The sequence below is a fragment of the Rattus norvegicus genome, chromosome 10 (assembly GCF_021556685.1).
Source record: "Rattus norvegicus strain SHRSP/BbbUtx chromosome 10, alternate assembly SHRSP_T2T, whole genome shotgun sequence".
Classification (NCBI taxonomy): domain Eukaryota; kingdom Metazoa; phylum Chordata; class Mammalia; order Rodentia; family Muridae; genus Rattus; species Rattus norvegicus.
This window is the reverse complement of record NC_141543.1, coordinates 85,118,449-85,134,351: the sequence shown is the minus strand read 5'-3', so window position 1 is coordinate 85,134,351 and position 15,903 is coordinate 85,118,449. Positions and strand designations below refer to the sequence as shown.

The 15,903-nt window shown below is 47.8% G+C and overlaps 1 protein-coding gene across 2 annotated transcripts; it reads right to left on the bottom strand.

Annotated features, from left to right (window-relative positions):
- Positions 1 to 346: 346 nt before the first annotated feature.
- Ankrd40cl (ANKRD40 C-terminal like) lies at positions 347 to 12,548 on the bottom strand. 2 transcript variants are annotated; one of them, XM_087569504.1, is made up of 5 exons: positions 12,391 to 12,548; positions 6,970 to 7,078; positions 5,331 to 5,405; positions 4,068 to 4,243; positions 347 to 3,039 (listed from the first exon to the last, which is right to left on the bottom strand). In XM_087569504.1, the coding sequence occupies exons 2-5, from the start codon at positions 7,046 to 7,048 to the stop codon at positions 2,896 to 2,898; spliced, it is 474 nt and encodes a 157-aa protein (XP_087425630.1). In that variant the 5' UTR covers positions 7,049 to 7,078; positions 12,391 to 12,548; the 3' UTR covers positions 347 to 2,895.
- Positions 12,549 to 15,903: the final 3,355 nt, after the last annotated feature.

Sequence of the window (15,903 nt, the reverse complement as noted above, 5' to 3'; positions counted from 1 at the left end):
TGGTTTAAAAGCAACAGCGAAGTGTTCAGTGATCTGTCTTCCTTACCTGATTGTCCGCTCACTCCTTTCCAGATCCTGGTGTTGCCTATTCTTTCTTCCAAGTACTAGGGAAGGGGGCAGGAAGTGGGAGGTGGTAATATAAAATATATAGAGATATCTTTTTACATATGATGATGTGCCCATCATATATGTTCTGAATTTGCCATTTTCAGTTACCATATTTGGAAACATTTGAGATACAGGACACAGTACTTTGAAGTCAAATGTGTTGCTTTTAAAAAGTACATTTCAAGTAAGCCGAAACAGGGTACCTGGCATTTTCATTGTATCAGAATGATGGATTTTCTATTAAGTGCATTTCCCGAGTTTCACAGTTGATCTATCTATTTCCCTCGGCCATCTCAAGTAGATCAGTTATCTGTCAACAGGTTTGGTTAGGGACAACTTTGGAAACAGTTCAGCACAGTTAAGTATCAGCCATAGGTACATACTGGAGAAACTCCTAAATGTTGCCAGGAGAAGGATGAACATATTTCTTAATGTCATCTTGGGTAATGAAGAAAAGAAAACCTAAGCCAACAAAAGTCTGGGAGGATCCATCCCATCAGCATTTGTGTTGATAACTAGCACGACCCATGCCCATCATGGAATTCCACGGGCGTGAAGATGAACTTCAGCTCCACATGTGACCATGGATGACGGACGCATGATGTAATGATGTTCCCAAAAGTCAAGCCACAGGAGGATTTATCCATTGTGATTCGCTTTGGTAAAGGTCTAAACAGGCTGTTAAAAATACACGGTAAACAAAAGTGAAGCAAAGAGTTGATGTGCAGATCATGCTTAGCGGCTACTTTGAGAATGACCTTGGAGGACAAAGGGGTTTTCAGAGGAATGGCCACCGCTCTTTCTCAAACTGGATGGGCGCTTTTTGAAATGTATGTTTCTGTGCTTTTGTGTATATGCTATTTCTTAATAAAAATTTTTTAAGTGGGAAAAGGTCTTGGTGTAGGTAGTGACTGATAAACATACTAGCTACCCTTACTACGTGACAGATTTTAAAAGTACACTTTCTCCTTTTATTCTCGGTGGTCTCACCATATAGCCCGGTCTGGAACTTGGGGATCTTCCATCAGTTGCTTGGGTTATGAGTAAGCTACCATCCTTGGCCAGATTTAGACTCTGACCACTACAGACAAGGCACACGTAGCTTTTCATTTAGATGGCAGGTAGGGAATGGGCGCTGGTGAGCAGCTGTCCAAGGAAGGCTAACAATAACATGTGCTCTTTATGTAAAGGTGGTTAGGACTTGAAAAGCACCCGCAGATGTGTAGGGTTCACACAGGCAAGCATTAGTTCCTATAGTCCTTTCCCCCCACGCCCTGCCCTGGTGAGCTAGGGACAGAGTTCAGCATGTGTGTAGGCACAGACCTTGATACCAGGGTTTGTCAATAAAGAGAAGAGGTGCAGCTCCCTTCCCCATTGCCTGCTGCCCTCCTCAGTGCAGCACTGCAGCTATGAGCTGCACCAGGAGCTGGCATTATAGTCTCTTGTCATCGATAAGCAAGTTGTGAGCTGTAGGAGCTGAGAGTGCTGATTTGATCCTAACCCAATTAGGTTCTGGGGCATCTTAGTCTAACGTTCACTCTGCTGCCTGGTTCCTTCCATTAAAATAATCCAGGAGTTATTCCCTGTGCAGAGGCCGTATGTACACTAAAGCTAATGTGCTTCCTCTAGAACCCCAGGTTTTGTCTTAGGACCTACAGAAAAGGGTCTGTGCATCCCTACTGCACAGAAAGTCTAAGCCCTCTGGGCTAATAGAGCCCCATACCCCAGCCCCACCTCCCCACCCCTGTTCTGTTTTGGAGTGGAGTATGCTTATTAGAGCAGGTAAGAATTTTCTCACTAACTTTGACTGGATTGCTGTTTGTACTGTAACTAGCCACTGGACAGCACCTACTAGGTTCTGCCATTAGGGTAGAGAATAACATTACCCTCCTCACTAGTTTCTATTTCAATTCAATTTGACTAATTGAAAGCAATCTTCAACATTTTGCAAATAATTATTTCTACCTATTAACCTAAGCAATCTTGAGCTCCTGCGTAAATTTTCCTATTGGAAATGAAGCACAGTGAAGGGAGTTGTCACCTGAAGATCATCCTGCCTGGTCGCAGTCAGCTGTTGTTGGGCCACTGGAGACAGCATGTTTTACAAGCCCTCCCAACAGTCGTTGGGTAATGCCTACTGTGTGTCCTTACCTGCCCTCTAATCTCAGTGGCTAGGAATGCAAATAGATGTGTTGGTCTGTGAGGAGTCCTGGTGTTTTGACAAAACTCATGTCATAAGGATCAGAGGTGACTCTAGTCAAGGAGCAATGGCTTTGTAAAGAGTGGGTGAGGGGTTGGGGATTTAGCTCAGTGGTAGAGCACTTGCCTAGGAAGCGCAAGGCCCTGGGTTCGGTCCCCAGCTCCGAAAAAAAAAACCAAAAAAAAAAAAAAAAAAAAGAGTGGGTGAGTTACATCTGAGTGCTTATGAAGTGAGTTATTTAATACAAAAGTGGGCTTGAGAAGACCAGTTTGATGACTGCCAGCCTTTAAGTCCTGCTAGTGACGCTGCCACTGACTGCAGCTATGAGCTGTTTTCACAGATTGTCTCATTCTGAAAAAGTTAATTTACTCAGACCATAAGTCATTTCAGTGTGTAGGTAAGTGGGGCTGGGCATAGGCGTAGCTCAGGTGTTCAAAATAAACTTGGCCTCTCGTGGGGGCTGTAGCTGTGCTTGCTTGTCAAACAGTTCCTACTCAGAAGTTGTAGACAACATTTTCCAAGGTTCGTTGTCAGCCAGATTGTCACCTGGGCCTGGCCTCGTTGACAGAATGGTTCCAGACCTGGGGCTAGTACGTCATTTTTGCCGCATTGCTATTGTAGCACGGTGTCTCTGTCCGAGGTGACGTGTGTTGAGTCCATTCAGGGTTTCCACTCTTCACCAAGAGGAGCTCTCTCTCCTGAAAGTCCTGCAGTCTTTGAATGTCTTTGTCCTACGTGATGGGAAAGATTGAGACTACTATTACTCAAGGCCACTTCGAGTTCTTTCTCTCACAGAAGAAGAAATAAGGGTCAGAGCTTTGACTGTGGAACAGCAACCCCATACCCCGCTTGATGCCCTGTCTTTCTGCTGGAAGTGGGTCCTGAGTTAGTTCTCTTTCCCCACTGTAGGTCCGAGTATCATTTGTTAAGGAATGCCTGAGGTAGGCTGTGAAGGAAGATGTGGAATGAGGGTATATATTACTATCCTTCCTACCTCTGTGGTGAACTGTTAGCGGTTGAATTATTTTACTTTTTTTGAGACAGGATCTGTCTACCTGGAATTCAGACATATTTCTGCCTCTATCTCCCTCCCAAGTGCTGGCCTCATCAAAGCCTGTACCACCATGCCCAGCCTAGTTTATGTCAACACTGGGAAGTATGATTACCTTGTGCCTTATTAGTGGTAGTTTACAAAAACTCCATCGTTAGGGACTGAGATATCAATAAAAATGGTCAGAGGCATTTTGGGGGTTTGTCCTAGAATTAAAGACCACAGAGATCCACCGGCCTCTGCCTCCCGAGTGCTGGGATGATTAAAGGTGGTGTTTCCATCACTGGCCAGCTTGAAGAAAAAACATCTTAAGGCTTGAAACCTCATATTTAAATCTTTACATTTTCATCCTGAGGAGAAAAGTAAAGAAGAAAAACAGCCCGATTTCTGTGGCTTGCTAAGCAGTAGGTGCAGACCACATCCCAGTCTGAGGACAATGTTGTCTTTATTAGCTAGAGATTGGTCTAGCTAAAAGTAAAAGTCTTAAGTTGGAGTGTCACTTGCCACTCCGGTCTTTAAGAAATGTCTGAAGCAGGTTTGTAAAATGAGCAGAAATGTCTGGTTGAAAGTGACCCAGCCTCTTCATGGCTCTCCTGTAGGTTCCAGCATCTTAAACTTTGCTTGGAACATAAAAACTGAATTGGAACATAAAGATTGGCTTTGTGTGGCTGAGCCACCGGAGTCATGCCTGCGGTGGAGGTGACCTACCTTCCGGAGCACTGTGTTTGGCAGCTTTCTCATCTTCTCCACTTGCTCTGGGGGAACCCCCAGTTCGGAGCAGCTCACCTGGAGGAGGCTCTGGTAACTTAACTCTTGTCTGTGCAGTTCGATTTCAATGAAGTCATTTTCTCTGGAGTCCTGAATTCTTACTTTAAGCACCAGCTCTGATCACCCATAAATCCAGTATGTTTTTAAGAGAGAAAACACCCATTTTAAAGATGGTTGACATCAGCTATTACAGAAAGATGGTCCTAAGACCTGAACAGTAAGTAGACTGGAGCCCCACCGTGAGCTGACCCTCCCGAGTACTGCACTGAGGTTTGTGCCTGTCTGGTCTGCTAACAGGAAGTGTGCAGTTGGATGCCAGCCAGTCTTTCTTAGGCCTGTTTCTATTCAATTACTTGGAAAAGGCATCTTTGACTGCTGTGTGTGTATAGGTACCTGTGGTAAAAATGTGTTGGATCCTCTGGACCTGGAGTTAGAGTCCATTGTGACCTGCCAGGTGAGAACCAAACTTGACTCCTGGAAGACCTGTAAGCAGTCAGCTTCCTGAGCCACCTCTCCATCTCCAATCCCCCCGCCCCATCTGTCTTTGAAAGCCGGTCTCACTATATAGCCCAAACAGACCTTAAACTCTGGACTCTACCTCAGCCTTCAAATGACAGGCATGCACACCACACCTAACTTCTTCCTTTCTCAGGACTTGGGCCTAAATACATGTAGGGCAAGTATACCATGAGCTATATTTTTAGCTCTTAGTTAGAGATTTAAAATAAGCAATGGAGGGCCAGAGAGGTGCCTCAGTGGTTAAGCTCACTAGCTGCTTCTCCCCAGGACGTGGGTTCCATTCCCAGCACCCACATGCTATCTGATAACTGTTAACTCCAGTTCCAGGGATCTGATGCCGTCTTCTGACTTCTGAGAGTACCAGGCACACATAGTGCACATACATGCAGAAAATCACCCATACATATGAAAGGAAAATACCCATGGATATTTTCAGGGATTGGCAGTGTAGTAGTTGCGATACTTGATTGGCCATTTGAAAAGTTATGAACTATTTATTATTGGGCCAGGTGCCAATCACTTGGTGTGATAATTACAGCAGCCCTTAAGAGCTGATGATTCCATCCATTGTGGGACTATGGCATTGAATGTGAGTCTTGACAATTTACTATCTGAAGGACTGACTGTATGGACTAAAATGCTGGGTAAGCCGCGTGGTGAGCAGTTTTATAGCATGGTCCTTACCTAGACCAGTAGTGTCAGGTTTGCTGTCATGAGGCTCAGCTGGCAAGTGTGGGTTCATGCCTTGTTGACTTTGTCCTGGGAGAGAATTAGGAATGAGATGGTCTCAGAAGCGGTAGTTCCAGTACTTGGCGGGGCCTGCTCAGATGAGGAAGTGGTCCTGTCTGTCTATTCCTCCCTCCACCCAAGCCTATTCTCCCTTCACGGTAGGCCAGGAAAAGGACTAGTTTTAACCTTAAAGAGATAATAAAGGTTTGTTTCTGGGTGGGGCATACCATGGTGCACGTGTGAAACCTTTAATGTGTGCTCTGATGACTGGATTCGGGTTTTAGGCTTATGTGGCAGCTGCCCATCCCACAGGCCCTAGTTCTAGTCTTGAGTGATTTATTCTTAATTACCAAATCATCAAAGGAAGCCAAGTCTATAAAGTGGTGTCTAATCTGGGAGAGGAATATTTACAATCTGTGCCTTAGGTTTCTGTTGGTATTTTGGTATGCACTGTTTGGTTTTCCAGGTCTCTAGTGAAGCTGCATAGTAGAAAGGCCCGGTCATACAGAGAAACTTTCTGACCCATGGGCAGAGAAGGAAGTATTAAAAATCTTCCTTAAAAACCTTGTAGGGTGGACTGGAGAGATAGCAGTTAAGAGCACTGTCTGCTCTTCCAGAGGTCCTGAGTTCAAGTCCCAGTACCCATATGGTGGATCACAACCATCCGTAATGGGATCTGATGTCCTCTTCTGGTGTGTCTGAAGACAGCTATAGACAGTGTGCTAACATACTTGTAATAAATAAATTTAATTTAAGGAAAAAGAAGCCTTGTAGGGCTGAGGATATTGTTCAGTGATTACAGCACTTGCCTGTCATGCCTGAGGCCCTGTGTTTGATTCCCAACACCACAAGAGTAACAGAGAATGAGTCTTTAGAGTGAGTTTTTGCAGGGCAGAAGAGGCAGGTGGCAATAAGGAAAGACTCACTGGTCCGCGGTGAGCTGAAGGCAGATCACAGCTCTTGCCAGGATAGAAGTTGAATGATTTCAAGCCAGCAAAGCTTTGGCTCTCTTCCAAATGCAGGCCCTGCTTGTACAGCAGTGCCATGTTACCCCTAGTGGGGAGATAGACTTGCCCAGCACAGCCCCTTCTCACCTGGCAGAATTGTCCCATTCCTCAGTCTGCCATGAAGTGACTGAACCCTGTGCCCAGAGGCTGAGGTGTGTCCCAAGCAGTGTCTCACACGAGTTTGTGAGTGGAGCGATAGGTTTCTGAATTTCTGCTCCTTTATCCCGGAACTTTCCCAAATCTAACTGGGTGGCAACAGATTGGGGTCTGAATGCTTCCTTTAACACTGAGGTCTTTACCCTGGGCAAGGTGTGTAATTGCTCCAAACCTGTTTTCTAGCCAGGAAAATGAGGCTAATCCGCCCTAGTTCACAGGGTGACAAGAAAAAGGAGTGCTCAGGAGGCCCCTTAGCACCAGTTAGTGCCAGGCACGGCCAGCTGCTGCTTGCATTTGTATAGCTGGTCCTGGGACAGAACCCTTGGCCAAGTTGCTCTGTTCATGACTGGCCCACTGCCACCACCTTCCCCACTACCGTCTCTGCCACAGCTCCCCTCGAGGACTGTGTTGGGGACAGGATCCAGACTCACCTGCCAGCTTCTCCCTGATTCCCTGTTTAGGCTCCTCCATGACAGGTCTGTGTTTCCTAGTGCCTCGACACAAGTACATGCAGTAAGATAGTATGTTCTGTTACTGGCCCTGTAAAATGGGCAAGGTTATATTTATTGCTAAGTCAACAGGCTTAGGTGTGCCATGTGATTTGTATAGTGCGCTGCAAGTGATTCTCACTCCCTCCTAGGCTCTGACCCCTGGATATGACTCAGGGTGTGAGTGGAGCTCTTCGCTCTGCTCTGAGTACTAGCGACCAGACAGGCACCTGGGGACCCTCCACCAGTGTCAGGCTTTCTTTGGAAAAGATTTATTGATCTACATCGGGATTAGAAATGTCTAGCCCTTAATTCCTAGGATTAAACATTCCGTCTCCCAAACCCTTGGTTGCTGTGCATGACTGGAAAGGTGGCAGCCCCTGGGCAGGCTGTCTTGTCAATGTGACCCCTTGATTGCAAGCACTAAGTGCTAGGGGTAGACCGGCGCAGGAGACTTGGGGAAGGGTGAGCGATCTGGACAAAGTCCCCAGCGAGGCCACTGTCCCAGACTCTTAAAAGCAGGCAGTGAAGCAGGAGAGGCATGAACTGGGACCCTTCTTGTTTAGCATTCCTGTGGCAGGAAACAGCAAGTGGGTGATAGATCCAGTGAGCGGGTTTTAGATCACATGCGCACCTAACTGCAAGAAACTGGCTGCCTGGGCAGCCTACGGGGAGTCTGCGTTAGATCGTCTGTGCACTGGGTAGGCGCTGGGGTGGTCGAAGCCCCCTAAATGACTAACAAAAGGCTACTGTGGGGAGCCCTGCTCCAAGTGAGGAAACAGGTTCAAGGAAATGAAACGCTGTCAATCACATGGCCAATTAGGCACATAGACGCTATGCTGATGGTGACTTCCTGCCATGCATGGAGGAAGGAAGGGGTGACAGGAGGAGGCAGGTCTGCCTGCTCTGGCCTGAGCATGGGTATGGAAATGTACTTTGGCCAGCCAGGCTGCCAGGGTGTGGTGAGTCATAAACCAGCACCCTGAATCACCCCACCTGTTGAACCTGGCTCAGTGGGACTGGGCTGCAGCTGAGGGGAGCCTCCACTCATCCCACACTGTCTGGCAGCCCATGTGTGCGCTCAGTCACCCAGCAGCACCCACTGCTTTTCTTCTATGTCCCCTCCTGCCAGGTGATTGGAGATTCACCGCTTTCTCCATTCCATCTGCCCACTGGTGTCTTGTCTAACTCATGCTAAGACATCATAGGTTTAATTACAGAGGATTATACTGTAATTCCCACGGCCAGGAGAGCTAGACCCCCCTCACAGCTTCTATTTTCTGACATTTCCCCCCCTAACCATTCTTGCTTTTTTTTTCATTTTTGTTTTTTTAAAGTGGTCTGCGGGCCGGTCAGATGGATCAGCAGCTAAAAGTGCCACCAAACTTTACGACCCGGGTTCCCAAGCCCAGCTAGGGTGAAAGGAGAGAGCCAACTCCACTAAGTGACCCCGCATCTTCATATGTGGCCGTTACCACTGCGTAAGCTCCCAGCCTAGGAGACAAATTTTTATGGGTCTTCAAAGGCTGCCCTTTTTCCACAGTAGTTTTCCAAGGATATTTGTACCACATCGCTTTGAAAAGCAAAAACTGCCCTGCTGACCCTCCCCCAGCCAAAGACAGGGTGTACAGTACAGGGTGTATAATAGAATAAAGGCAGTTTTTCCAGGGGAGGCTAAGACCATATTCCTTGTGTACCCATGCAGAGGGAGGGTGTGTGTGTGTGTGTGTGTGAGAGAGAGAGAGAGAGACAGAGACAGAGGGTGAGCGCATGTACTCAGAAATGAGGCAGCAAGCTTCGCTGCTGTGCAAACCTGCATGCAACCGGAGCTCCATCCTTGGAACCCACTTAAGTTTGGAAGGAAAGAACTGACGGCTCTAAGTTGCCCTCTGACCTCCACACTGTGGAACACATATGTCCACACACATCATGCTCATATGAACAATAAGGAACATTTTTCAAGACTTTTCTCATGCCCAGGATTCTGCCTCTGTAAGCTCCTGTTAATTATTTACTTTAGAGACAAAGTCTCCAGTATCCCAGGCTGCCCTCCCACTCCCTAAGCAGTTGAGGATGACCTTGAACTTATGACCCCCTTACCTCTACCAAGTGCTGGGATTACTGGAGTACAGCACACCTGCGTTACATGGTGCTGAGGATTGAACCCAGCCAGGGACTTGTGCTCGCTAGGCAAGCACTCTACCAACTGTGCTATGCCCACAGCCCTGTTGTTTAACTGTTGGTACATAGTATTTGGGGGAATGTCTTTTGAATGACTGAGGTCAGTATGGAAGCAAGTGGTTTGGTAACCAGCTTATAGAGCATTCTGCATACCCATGTGTATGGAAAAGATACCTGGAGAGTCTTGTGGTCCTAAAAGATCCAGTGGTGTGAAACCACTGAGCCCCAAAGGCCTCTTCAGTGAGTCTGGGGCCAAACACACTTTCCTATCTGATAAACTGTATGGGGAGGGATGGGTTGAGAAACCTGGCTACTTGCTCCAGAAAATATTAGCGTCTTGGATTTGGATGGGACCTCTCCCCACAAAGGCCCATTGTTCCAGCCGGCAGTGCCACTGAGGTTATTGGGTCATAAGAGTGCTAACTAGGAGGTGAGCCTAGCTGGAGGAAGTGGCTCACTGAGGTGGGGGAGGGGTCAGTCCTTTCATCAGTGCTTCTGGGTTGCCATGAGAACAGCCTTGCTTTTCCAGTGTCCCACCGAGTAGTGCTCTACATCAACAAGGTGTCCCACAGCAGTGGTGCCTTATGAAACCGGAAGCCAAATGAAATCGTTTTTTTTCAGTTGTTCATCTTGGGTATCTTGTCGCCATGACAACAAGAAAAGATAAAGGAAAAACAAAAACCCCGCTGTTAGGATGTGAGACTGAAGCAACTCAACAGTATTTGAGTGTTTGGGGCCTTCGCAAAAACCAATAGACTCACTAAAGAAAAACCTCTACAGGCGGCCACATTCCCTCTGAGGAAATTGTAGGTCCTTTTATGGGCTGCACCAGGGTATTTCAGGGCATGGCTCTGGTGTTTCCTACCTGATTCCTTATTGAAGCCCACATTTCCAGACCCCTGTCTACCTAAACACCTCTGTGAGTCTCTACAGGGAAATTCTTAGGCACAGGATCGCTGGACTGAAGGCCAGGCACACTGGTCCCCCATGCTGACAGAACATCATGAGGTTGCTTCTGTAATTTGTTTTCTTTTCCCCTCCTCGTCTTGTTCTTTTTGAGGGTGTTTTTACTTATCTTCCTTTCCATGCATTTAAAGAGTCCGATCCCACTCCCCGACCCCAGGACTGAAGAGTGGTTCAGTGGTTAAGAACACTCACTGCTGGGGTTGGGGATTTAGCTCAGTGGTAGAGCGCTTGCCTAGGAAGCGCAAGGCCCTGGGTTCGGTCCCCAGCTCCGAAAAAAAGAACCAAAAAAAAAAAAAAAAAAACCCACTCACTGCACAGTTTACACTCCAGCATCCACATAACAGTACAGGCATTCTGCTCTTGTAACCCCAGCTCTGAGGGCAGAGACAGGTGAATTGCTGAGGCTTACCTGCATCCCACCTAGCTAGGAGGAAAATGACCCCCAGCTTCAGGGAGAGATCCTGCCGCAAAGGAGTAAGCAGAGCCCATAAAGGAGGGCAGGGAGACACTCATACCCTCTTTTATCTCCATAAACAGAGGCCAAAGGCATCGGATCCCTTGGAACTAGAGTTAAAGTGGTCATGAGCCACTCTGTGTGGGTTAGGGGCTCAAACTTGGGTCCTCTGCAAGAGCACCACATGCCTCAAGCACTGAGCCATCTGTCCGGCTTCACAAATCTTCTTTTAGAAATAAAACAGGTCTTAGCCAGATAATGGCATATCCCTTTAACCCCAGTAGAGGCAGAAGTAGGTAGGTCTTTGGGAGTTTGGGCCAGGCTGGTCTACATCGTCCATTCCAGGACAGCCAGAGCTGTCTCACCACTACCAACAACCTGGCAAAAGCAACTTAAGGACGGAAAGGGCTTATTTCAGCTCCTGAGATGAAGGTGATGGCCATCATGGTAGAGAAGACCGCAGGAACAGAAAGCAGCCAGTCACACCGAGTCCATGGTCAGAGAGAGATGAACGCTCGTGTTCAGTGTTCTGTCTCCTGTTTATTCACGCTGGGATCTCCACACACACTTACAGTGAGTCTCTACACCTTAATTTAGTCTGGTCTAGAAACTTCCTCACAGGCATGCTCAGAAATTTGTCCCCTTGATGATTCTAGATCCTGGTAAACTGACAGTATTAACCAAATGCACTTAAACATGTGTAAGTTTGTGAGAAAAGAATGCGTTTTACTATAAGATAAAAATCCTAGGAGCAGCAAATTACAATACTCAATTTTTAAACAAAAATATTTTCCTTTCTAAAATTTAATTATCTAGTAAATAAAACATAGATGCCGCCCTTCCCCTACCCCACCCCAATCCCAGTACCCAGGGTTAATTGGAGGCAGGAGGATTAGAAGTGTAAGGTCATCCTTGGTTACATCGTTTGGGCTACATGAGAGTCGGTCTTTAAAAAGGGGGCTGGAAAAATGGCTCAGCAGTTAAAGGACACTTCTCTTACAGAAGACCTGCGTTCTGTTCTCAGCACCTACATGGTGGCCCACAAATACCTATAACTCCACTTCAAGGGATCTGATGCCCCTTTCTGGCAGCCAAGGGCTCCTGCGTACTTTCACTTGTTACATGAGGACAAGTGCACGCGCGCGCACACACACACACACACACACACACACACACACACACACACACACGAAAGAAAAAGAAAAGTGTGTTTGAAGGCTTTCCTCTGTAAACTTGTCCGCCATGGTCCTCAGAGGGAAACTGAGGACATGGTCCCGCTGGAGGAATGCCTCTAGCTGGCATGGGTGACACTGTGGGTATCTTTACAGGCATTCTGCTTGCCATAGTTTGAAGCTCTGCAGGCTCCGGAGAGACCTGAGTCCTCCACTGGCCTCCAGCTTGAATGGCTGAACTGTGTGTGTGCTGTCTTTTAATTCTAGCCTCCAAGTGAGTGTGAAGGAGTATCTCGTTTAGTTTCGACTGTGGAGGTCAGAGGACAACTTTCCAGAGTTCTTTCTCATTTTCTACCCTAACTCGGGTTCAGATTTAGGACACCAGGCTTATTTAGCAATTATCTCTAACTGACGAGTCCCCCATCTGTCACTTTTGTATCTTATTTCCACGTGGGTAGTCAACTCTTAGTGAAGATCTGTTTTCTTTCTTTCTTCCCAGAATGCCCCTCCTCAGACCCGGATCCCCTAGAATAGCCACTGAGCCGTGTTGAGTTTCAACCCCACACAACACGCATGCTCCCCTCTCCTCACCTTCTCTGAATTGATCCCTCCTACTCACGCTTGCGCACCAAGTGCCACACTGCCATTCCTTTCACATCCACGAGGGGTCGCACCACGCCTTCCAGAGTTCTCCCCAAGAACCTGCGCCTCAGTTAATCCCTTCCCTCAGGAACCTCCCATCTCTCCCAACACCACCTTCGGGTTTAAAGTTCCAGAGCTGTATTCCTGGTTGTCCCAGAAACCTATCTTTGCAGCCGCTTTGCGTGATTTGAGCTGAGCTGTGGGAAGCATGCAGTCTGACTCCTTCATTCAATACCCTATACTGTGCTTTCCTCACCAGCAAAATAAGAAAAATTCCCACTTCGCTGAGTAATATCCGAGTGAGCGTGGAGCAGCATTTTATTTTGAGCACGATGTCCAGCATATCCCAGGTGACCAGCATACCCCAGGTGCCTACTGAAATCCAGTCACTTTACCAAGACGTCAGACTCTCTTTCAATAGCTCGCCCTGTAAAACTCACCATACTCTCCTTGGCTTTCGTCTTCATAGGCACCAGGGGCAGCAAGGTTTCCCGGGCGAGCTCTCTATCGTGAATGCAGACTTCAGGCCCTCAAGTCAGACAGACACGCGAGCGTTTTGCTTTCTGCCCATGGAAATTTTAATCTCCATCTCTGTTTCCCTTGTTGCATGGCAAGAAAGCATTTTTCTGAAAAAGTCTGGGTTGCCTGGGTAAATTCTAAGTGTCCCTCCTTCTTCTTGGGGTCTGAGCTATCGAGATAGTTCCTGATTTGGATGCTTACTTTTCTTAGTGAACATCTACAAACAGCCTCTGGCCTCACTCGGCATCATTTGTAGAGGTCTTTCTGTTTCAGACACACTGTTGCCAATATCCAGCATTACTGTACACATCCAAGGAGGCCACGGTCCATCCGGGCCTCAGACTGATTGACCCTTAGCATCTTATGATCCCAGAACCTTCTCTCAGCTTCTTGGGGGACTGGGATATCTCAGGCCTTCTTTTCAGACAAACCATATAATGTTTAGGTGGTGATACGTATAGGGCGTTCTGGGATGTCGATAGCTCTGTCCCCTAAATTATGTAGACTCAGGTGCTGAGGCTGGGGTGGGGCAAGAAATGCCTCCCATAGTTGGGGTTTTGCTGAGGCAGGACTCTGAACGCCAATGCTCAGCAGTCAAGACCGCTCCTACAGCACACCCTTACTGCCATCACCGTTGGTATGATAGACTAAGGTGTTTTGATACATCACAGGCTAGTATGATACACCAAGAAGGAAGCCTTGTTAACAATTCCAGCATTAGCCTGTCACGCCTTTTACTCTGTTTTCTAGGTACTCTGGGTACAGGCTGACTCATCTTCTTCAGCACCCCAGGGCTGTTTGTGTTCCTAGTAACATGTAGGGTGGAGACAGGAGTGATGGTTGAGGTTTCTAAGGGGTGGGGTGGGGTGGGGTGGAGGGTAGACAAACAAGAGCTACTGATTGTACACAGCAGAAAACCAGGCGGGTTAATTCTGCCCAGTCAGAATCACAAGGTAAATTAGAAGACACCTCTCTCTCTCTCTCTCTCTCTCTCTCTCTCTCTCTCTCTCAGATTTATTTATTTTATATATGCGAGTACACTGTCTTCAGACACACCAGAAGAGGCCATCAGATCCCCATTACAGACGGTTGTGAGCCACCATGTGGGTGCTGTGAATTGAACTCAGGATCTCGGGAAGAGCAGCCAGAGCTCTTAACCGCTGAGCCATCTCTCCAGTCCAAGGACCCATCTCTTAAATTGTCCAGGAACCCATAAGACTGAGGTAGAGCCACAGGGACAGACTCTAGAGGACAGTCCCACTGCCCCCAGGGTCAGGTTGCCCCTAGATGCTGGGGACACACAATGAATGGCGTCTCTGATGGCCCTGGTTTCTCAGTGGGCCCAGGTTGAATGCCCATGCACTTTGTAGGGATGTCGTAAGGGATCTTCGGCCTGTAGGGGTTTCCCATTCTGGATTAGCCCCACCTCCACCATGGTGTGTAGCTGCTAAGCAACCAAAACCAACAAACACCAACCTCTAATTTCCCTGAATTTGCAGTTGCCAAGAGGCAGTCTCCAACCTGCCTCCCATAGGCAGCTGGCTACCCAGAGTACGGCTTGCAGCTGTGGGTCAGAGACCTCGCCAAGCTCAATGAGGCTGTCCAGACAAGTTGAATGCTTCTGGAGAATTCCTATACCAGCCTTCTCACCATGGCTAGAGTCATTGAACTCTGTCTTGGGCATGGTTTAAATCTTTATGTAGATGATTATATCTGTTTATATCTGTTTTGTTTGAATTACATTTATTTGTGTGTGTGTGTGTGTGTGTGTGTGTGTGTGTGTGTGTGTGTGTTTTGCCAATGCTCACACACATGTAGAGGCCAGAGGAGCACACCAATGGCTTGTTCGATTGCTCTCTGCCCTATTTCTTTGAGGCATGGTCTTTGGGGATCCATCTGTCCCCACCAGTCACCATTAGAGCACAGCCATACCTAGCCAAGGGGGCTGGGGACTCAGGTCCTTGTGTTTTCTCAAGTACTCTTACCCACTGAGCCATCTCTCTGGCTCCTGAGAATTACTTCTAAAGTTTGACAGGAATGACAAGGATTGGACAGGGAAAGGACAAAGGTAAGTTGTAGCTGGAGGTAAGAGGCATTGAATGTTTGAGGAGAGAAAAGGGGCATGCGAGAGACGGAGGCTGGGGGTAGGGGTTGGATCCTCTGAGTGACTCAGAACTCCTGGGCTACTGTCATTGACTCAACCCGCCTTAGGAGCTACAACCTCACACTATAGTTAGTGTACTCTTCCTGTCCCCCTACACTGGTCTCCCCATTTCCTCAGGCCATGTGTTAGTGTCACCTTGGTGCTCGAGGCAATATGAAGTCTCAGGATACACTCCTCAGTCTTTCCTGCACAGCCCAGCTCCCAGGCCTTCTAGATCTGGACTCCTGCAGATACAGCTTGGCTACCTCTCCCCGGGCACAGCCATGCTGGCCCTTGGCTCCTCCTCCTGCTGGTAAGACCTTTGTACTGGCTGCTCCCTCCTGGGAACTTTTTCTGCATCACAGCTACAGGCATGCCCAGGCATGTTCTCACGGTGAGGCAGAGGGCCAGAGCTGATAAGGCCTCAGCTCATCTCCCTGAACTCTGTGAACATTTCCCTGGCCAAAGGAAACCCATGGCTGAGGCTGGAGTCCAAATTGGGGAACAGCAGAAATTGGTGTCAGGGGGATTGAGACGGGGATTGGGGAACTTGAGGCTTACCATGAAGACCTATAGGCCTGCGCTCCAAGGCCCAGTAGATCTGCCTCAGCAAGTGTCTCTGTCTGTTGGATGCCCTTTTCCTTTTTGTCCTGATGGCCCTGTGTGCCATACTCACCATGTGCCTGGACCAGTTCTGGTCTCTGGAGGATGCAGCCTGCAGTAGGATTTGTGCAGCACTTACAGACTTTAGAGATAATGGCACCTCATAAACTGGGAAGACCAACACCGGGAAGGGCTAC